We start from the raw sequence: 8,041 nt of genomic DNA, 5'->3' as shown, positions 1-8,041 counted from the left end.
CATAAAAATGGTCCCACGCTCCGGGTGTGTGTCACAGTGTGTGTGTGTGTTCACTGCTCTGGTGTGTGCACTTCGGATGGGTTAAATGCAAAGAGCCACGCCGCGCATAAACAAATGAATTCTGAGTATGGGTGTCACCATACTTGGCTGACCCACAAAAGATATGAAACCTGAGGGGCACTTGATCTTTCACCCCGGCCAGAAATGTGAAACTTTGGGTCTGGCCCCTGAGGGGCACTAGCTAATAGATTCCTGCCTCAACTGAGGTTGTTGAGACAATTCTGAGTTCCAGATCTCCTAAAAGAAATTGTAGGCACTAAAATGGCAGCTCTTTGTGTTGTGGTGTGAACTGCTGGAGTTCCTTCAGAAGTGCCTTTCAGCAGGAACAGTCCCAGGTGTGCTTGAAGTATTTGTGGCTGCTCTCTCAACTAGCCACATGTTCCTTCCTGGGATTTTTAAGTGGTCCTGGAAGGATTATAAAAATAACTATTTAAGCCCTTAGAGTTAGCCTCTGAGAAGTTTCTGACTCTTAAGGTAGCTCTACTAATGATGTCACTAAAAAGAGTAGAAGATCTACAGGCCCAGTCAATAGTCTCCTCCTACTGAGACTTTATTTCACACATGCATCAGACACCGGTCATGCCATGACCCAGCATCTTGTTCTTTTCTCATGTTTTCAGTATAAGCTAAAATCACAGGGAAGTCTTATGCATTGTATTTATTTGGAGGTGTTTTACACATTACGGAGTATGTCATTTTCTGTAGGCAAAATAATAATAAAATTGATGCAATTTTTACATAGTGATGATCGAGTGATGACAGTACAAAACTTAATCTGTTTATTCATTTATTTGTCATACATTAAAACATGTTTGGTGAAAATTACCACTGGATTAATATACACTACTTACAAAACACAGACATGGTGTTTTGGAAAATGAAAATTAAAAAATAAATATAAATAAATAAATAAATACTTCATTCATTTTTTTCTAAAACAAGGCACATTTATTTGGCAAAAGAAGGCACATTAAATTTGAAATTCTATTAATTAATCCATGTAGCTTATCAACAGACATTTAAATTTATTAACCCCATTTACATGTTTCCTGTTTCCTTTACAACAGTACCATGATACATGCATGAATATAAAATTCAAAACAGCATGTTTGACTGTAATAATGTGGAGTTATTATAACAAATACTTATTTTATATTTATTTTATGTCTGCATACAAAACTAAATAAAATAAAAGGTTAACAGATTTATACCTATTTGGAAATGGCAAAAGAGCCAATGAGTGGCCCCCATTTTATTTAAATTTGTATATTGTATAATACTAAAATGTATGTTTTTGCAGTAGATGGCAGCAATCTTCCACTAAACCATGGCATATTTATTCATAATATCACAATGAATAAAACTTTAAAATGTAAAGTGAATTTTACATAAAATGTTGCTTTTTTATAAAGATGTACATAGAAATTATTAGGAAGAAGTGTTATAAGTGAGTGTTTAAAAGTTTAGCTTTGAATATTAGCTTGTTGTCAGAAAGTGAAACTGATATTATCCATGTCTGCAGCATATGGGCAACATTTGCAAACAGTCTCGAAGTCCTGTTTGTCATTTTTAACCACCAATTTTTTTTATTATTTTTTTTAATCTTCATTCTAAATGTAAATTAAAAAAAAAAATCAAATAAAATCTCTAAAGCTTTCAATCCATACACAAATGGCAATAAGTGCTCAAATGGCCCCTGTCTTGTGGTACAGTAGTTCTGTTCTGTTAAGGCATTGTGGAAAATTCCATGTGTGAAGTCAGCCTTCTCTGTAGAGCATGATCTTGTGTTTGTCTGCTAAGAGCAGTGTGATGTTGTACTCATAGTCTCCATCATGGACCCCTGTGTGTCTGAATGCTCCTCCCAGCATGTTATCCTCCCAGTAATGGTGCCAGTTTCCATCCTGGTCAGCACCAAATCCAAACACATTCACCTACATCCAACAGAGCAGATTGACTTTAGATAATCATCATTATTTATTGATTATTTTATTAGCAGTAGTTATTTCAGCAGCAGTAGAAATAGTAGTAGTAGAATTTATTAATATATTTTAACATTAAACCTTTTTTTCCTCATTCAAATTTGGTAAGATCTATCAGTCTGGGTTTTGATAAATCATCAACATAACTGTACATCACATAATCTGTTTCTATTATAATCTATTCTAAAGCAGTTTTTTCTTTAAAATCATACCAAATGACAGAAAGATCCATATTAATCAGTGTTCATTAGATCATATAAAATGACAAAATGTGAAATCTGACAAACACACTTCTCAACACACAGTTGCAGCAGAGGCCTGGTTTCACACGGGGGAGATATTCTCATGTGGAAACTAAATTTTAGAACGGGAGTGAAATGCGCTCCTTAAAGCACAGAAAAGTATTAAACTGATAACAGTGAAGACACTGAAGAAAAACAATACAACTAAAATTAACATACCTCATCACAAATGTGAATTGCAAACATTAGAGAAAGGAATCCAGTGGATGGATATCTCCCACGACCCTCTAGCCATGAGTCATATACATACTTTAAAAAGCTTGGGTTGTAGATTAACACCTGTGAAAAGATCATGAATCAAATCTCTAAAAATAGGAATAAAGAAAAAAAGTAAGAACAGATCAAAACTAGAGTCAAAAAGCCCCCCTTTTAAATTTTTTAATAATGGCACACAATCCACTAACCTTGTCCTTATTGGCTTTGATCCATTTCTTGACTGGTACATATGTCCTAAAAGCCAGAGACAATCATATTGATCAATAAACAATGCTTCACTGTACTAATTAAATTATTCTGCAGATTCTAACCCTCTGCTGTATAGCTATCTGTTCCCTCTAAATGAACATATAGGTCAAAAAGATGATACAGAAAAACAAAATAATAATAATAAAATAAAAAAATACAGTTGGATGAATATCTTAAATTACATGAATGGTGGTTGTTTAATAAATAAATAAAAAATTATATATATATATATTAATGACAATTAAGATTTTATTAAAATAGTGTATATGGTGTACAAGGACATAATAGTGTAGGCCTATTTAAATGCATTATGACATGAACATGCTTTATGTGGACACCTCAGACACAAACATTTTGAGTAAATTCAGTTCCCTTTCAAGGGAACTTTGAACTGCGTCTTCTAGGGGTCACTATGGGGAACATCTCGTCATGAGCCGTGTCTGAAGCATACATTGAAAAAACACCAACGAGTTGGCCGGCGACAGCCTCTGACGTCACTACCGGCGCGACTATAAACAGGCACCGGGAGAACACGTCATTCATCTTCTTCGTCTTCACTGACTGTTTTGTTTGAAGTGTGCATCTGAAAGAACTGGTAAGAGTGCTCTTTCTCTGTCTATCATGGCGACTACTAGCAAGCGTTTAGACAATGTGTGCATCCGTGTCGGCGTTATTTGACACCCGATGACACACACAGAAGCTGAGGCTTTGCCTTCTCAATTCTCCTGCCCTGCATATGTAAAGCTATTGGAGGTTATGGATCGCGTCACGGCAAGGTTGGACTTGCCATGAAAGTACACTAACAAGGTGACGCCGCCTCGATGAGCGTTATCTTTCCGACCATAGCCCTCCAGCTCAGGTGAGCCTTCCATTTCTGCCTGATCTCCATACAGAGATTGCAAAGAAATGAAATAGACCGTTTTCTTCTAGCATCCATCGGTTTCGGCATAAGAGTTTTGCCGACATTGAGGCGATATGCGAAAACGGCTATGAGAGGATGCCCCCTGTAGAAAGAGCTTTCTTTCTGCAGGGGAGACATCCTCTCTTAATCTCCCTCCTTGCCATCTAAGCCCCTTCAAGAAATACATCTGGCTTAAATGGTAAGGCATATCCAGCAGCAGGTCAGGCTGTGGCTTTATTACACACGATGGTGGTTCTTCAAGCATATCAGACTGATCTGCTAATAGACCTGGATAGAGGCAAAGGCCATTTTCCTGATCAGGTAGCCGAGCTGCGCCGCACCACAGGTCTCTCTCCAGGCTACCAAGCAAGCCGCCTCTGCCATGGGCAGGACTATGGCGGCCATGGTGGTAGTGGAGAGACTTCTGTGGATGAACCTGGCAGACATCGGGAAGAAAGAAAAGGCTTCCTTCTCGATGCTGAGGTTTCGCCTTCAGAACTTTTCGGTATTTCCATTGAGACGGTAATCGGCCTGTCTCGATCTGAGGATCAAAGACGGGCACAGAAGGCTTGTGTCGCGACTCGCGCTCCTCCCCCACCTGCGGGCAGGGGTAAGAGGAATCGTGGGTCACAAGAAGGTAAGCAGAACCTAAGGGATGTGATCCAGTCGAGGCAGCATTCTCGTCTGAATCAGAGCGATACCGAGGTATCTACTCGTTCCCTTTAGGGATTTTTAACTTCTGCTTTTATCCTCCCCTTCCCAATTCCCCTGTAACCACCAGCTCTCCACCTGAATGAGGTTAGGTGGAAACCTCTCGCATAACAGTCTCCTATGCTGGACCTATAATGTTTTTGGCTGGTTCTATGTTCATAGCAACCACCTTACAGATGGTCCGGACTAAAAGGAGGCGCCCCTTGAGCAGGGCTCCAGCGCAGGAGGGTGGGAGTATAAAAATAACCCTTTCTGTATATACTTGTGTATTAAATTGCTGATGGTTATGTGTCTACTAATAAACTCTGTGAGTTTCCTTTGCAGTGCTCAGTTACAGTGTTTACTAAACACTCGTCAGCACCAGCCATCCGGCTTCATGTTCCGGTATTAGGCGGCTGAGATCACAGGTTTCTGCAGGAGCCTCCTTGATCATCCGGCCAGGTCACCCTGAGGGGTCTCCTGGCCACTTAGTTGTGATGTCACATCCAGCGGAAAGTGAAGGTGGCAGTTACAGAAGTTTTCTCAGATATGCTGCCTCAGGTGATGCTCCCCTCGCTAGAGGTTTGTAAAATTTGAGCTTGCCTCTCCCGTGCGGTTCAGCGCCTCTGCGATGCTTAGGAACCGTTAGGTACACACACTAGGCTCTGTGTACTTTCTGAAAATCATATGGTGGTCAGTGTGCAGGTGAACACTTTGCGCACTTTCTAAAAATCCACGTAAGTGGTAAGTGTGCACACAAGACTCTGCGCACTTTCTGAAATCCTGTACGGTAAGGGTTATGCGCTCCGCCTCGTTCCATTTCTTGAGATGATTAGACCTCGGTTCCTTGGGCTCCATTCAGCCAGTGTGTATTTGTTTATACACTTCAAGCATCACTTCCCTCAACATGAGGGGCTATTTGGGAGATTCTCGTGGTAGTTTAACATCGCTCCCCTTTTCCAAGAAGGGTCGCCTATGAGCGTGCTACTCTTAATTTGGAGTTCTCCTCTCATATGAGACTGAGTTCGCTGTTTTTCCCCAGAGCGCTCCAGCATTATTTTCACAGATCAAGTTGATGACTTTCAAACATACTGTTTTGAGATGCACCATTCCATCTATGAGCTGCTCTTTCAGAGTGCCACGAGAGCCCCTCCTTAGAACATTATTTAAAAATCCATGCTATGGTAAGTGTGCACGTGAAGTCTTTGCACACTTTCTGAAATCCACACTGTGGTAAGTTCGCACGCTAGTATTCAGCGTTCTTTCTAAAATCCTATATGGTGAGGGCTTCGCGCAGTTGCTTTGTGCCCTTTCTTGAGTTGGTAAAAGGCCCGTTCAACTTGGGCGCAACTCCACCTATTTATCCTTGGATACCTATCTAAACAGGGTGCTGCTACTGGAGATCTGTTGAGACAGTTCCTTCAGCAAGCTTTTGCGAGAGCAAGCGGTAGCCCCTGTGTGACAGGCAAGACTTAGTATGAAATGCTAGGTTCTTAGCCGTATCCCTTTAAAGGAATCTTTCCTGATTCCAAGCCTTCAGCTCTACCCCGGGCCGAGGCCCTAACAATTAAGTTGGGCATGTAGCTTAGGCCTTTGGCCGTAAGGGGTACTGTCACAGACAGCCATCTAAACGTCCCAGGGGCAACTCCCATGGAAATGGTAGAGTTGGTACTAAGTGTTTACTATGATTCTGGCCTGCACTCCCCTCAGCATTGCGGCGTGGGTATACTGTTCCCCATAGCGACCCCTAGAGAATGCATAATGCACAGCATCTTTGTTTCTAGGTGGAACGTTAAAGAACGTGACACACATGTCTCCTGGAAATCCTGTATAATTCAACCAATCCGATGACTTCAAAAGTCCTGAAGTGTGTTCACTTTTGTGTGCCATATGCATCACATTCAGCCAACGGCTGAGACTACATGCGAGGTAACAACAGCAATGTTTGTGAAAAAATAAACTTAAAGTTTCACTAGCAAAAGAGACACTGCTGCCGAACACTTTTGAGAAACACAGACTCACAGAGGTAATCTCTCTCTCTCTCTCATATAACTTAGTTATTAACTGCATTAGTCTGCTACCAACGGCTCAAGCCTCCATTACTAGGTTTAAAATAAAGTTTTGGAATTAGCAACGGAGGCGTTTGATGAGACACGGAAGAAATTATTCCTACTAACAATAGCATTTTTCATGAGTTCACACTTACATATAATTAGCTGAAGTATATAATGCATATTTGGCATGCTGTCCGGTGAAGGGCTCCGAGCTCGGGAATGGCCCTAACCTAGAGTACCCCCCCTACATAAGTGTAAAATGAACTCTAAGTGGAGGAGATGGGGTGGAGGGGGGATGCTGATAAACCGTCAATGGATAGGTGTAAGTCAGCTGTATTTATACCCTAGTGTTGATTATCTTAAGTGAGCTCCACCTGTGCTAAAAAGGCTAAGTATCTGACGTGCTCCTCCCGAACCTTTTTAATAAAACATCATTTCATGAGTTCACACTTACATATAATAAGCTGAAGTATATAATGCATATTTGGCTTGCTGTCCGGGGAAGGGCTCCGAGCTTGGGAATGGCCCGAACCTAGAGTACCCCCCAAAAAGGCAACAGCAAAAGTACAGCTGCCAGACTAAGGACCCCCCCACAATAGCATCCAAGTACATTTGGAAAGGTAGGCACTACCGGCTGCTGGTATCGGACTACGTGATTTGGGGCGCCCAGTTGGGAGGGCTCGAACCGTTGCTCAACCGGAGCACCTCACTGCATTGGAACGGATGAGCCCTACCGGCCGATGAAGGAGGAGCAGCGTGACTGAATAGCCCGACCAGGAGGGCCCGAGTTGCCTCGACTGGAATAGGTCACAGTGTTGGCGTACGGGCCCTACTGGCTGATGAGCCCCTGCTAATCAGTGGGCAACCAGGGCAGATAACTGACCGAGAGGGCCCATGAAGCCTCTGACTGGAGATCGAGACTCAGGATGACGGACGTGTAGGTCCTCTCAGTTGAGCAGATAAACAGGCTTTGGGCCACCGGCAAAGAGGACTCTAGCGACATCCGACGGGAGATCAATACTCACGACATCAGATGGATAAGACCTGTTTGTGGGCAGCAAGTAAAGAAACCCAACCGGGAGCACTCTCGCTGACATCTGACACGAGCACAATACTCAACGGCATCAGACCGGTAAGCCTCGCCGGCCGGGGAGCGAGAAAAGGAAAACCCGACTGCGCGGGCTCTCGCGGCATCCGATGGGAGATCAGGACTCAGGGTATCAAACGGGTAAGCCTCACCAGGTGAGGGGGAAAAGATTTGGACAGCGTTTGGCAGGAGGTCGAGACTATTAACCTCATACGGCTGAGCATCGCCACCCGTCAAACAGGAATGAAAAGTTAGGTGGTCGTGAGACTCTCGCCAACGTCTGATGGGAGCTCAATACTCAAGGCATCGAGCGGGTAAGCCTCTCTGACCGTAGCATGGAGAAAGTCAAGTTTATGTGGCTGGGAGACTCTCGCCGACGTCCGATGGGAGCTCAATACTCAAGGCATCGAACGGATAAGCCTCGCCGACCGTAGAAAGGAAAAGGTAAGGTTGTCTAGCCGGGAGGCTCTCGCCGACATCCGATGGGAGCTCAATACTCAAGG

The 8,041-nt window shown here is 43.0% G+C and overlaps 1 protein-coding gene across 1 annotated transcript in view; it reads right to left on the bottom strand.

Moving 5' to 3' along the window:
• Positions 1-841: 841 nt before the first annotated feature.
• LOC122140611 (CMP-N-acetylneuraminate-beta-galactosamide-alpha-2,3-sialyltransferase 1-like) overlaps positions 842-8,041 on the bottom strand; it is a 132,856-nt gene continuing 125,656 nt past the window's right edge. The window contains exons 5-7 of the mRNA XM_042744791.1: positions 2,746-2,791; positions 2,501-2,620; positions 842-1,991 (exon numbers count right to left, since the gene is read on the bottom strand). Coding sequence (XP_042600725.1) covers positions 1,818-1,991; positions 2,501-2,620; positions 2,746-2,791 — 340 coding nt within the window. The 3' untranslated portion in view covers positions 842-1,817. The remainder of the gene's footprint in view (positions 1,992-2,500; positions 2,621-2,745; positions 2,792-8,041) is intronic.

The sequence above is a fragment of the Cyprinus carpio genome, chromosome B19 (assembly GCF_018340385.1).
Source record: "Cyprinus carpio isolate SPL01 chromosome B19, ASM1834038v1, whole genome shotgun sequence".
NCBI classification, from domain to species: Eukaryota; Metazoa; Chordata; class Actinopteri; order Cypriniformes; family Cyprinidae; genus Cyprinus; species Cyprinus carpio.
This window is presented reverse-complemented; position numbering and strand designations above follow the sequence as displayed.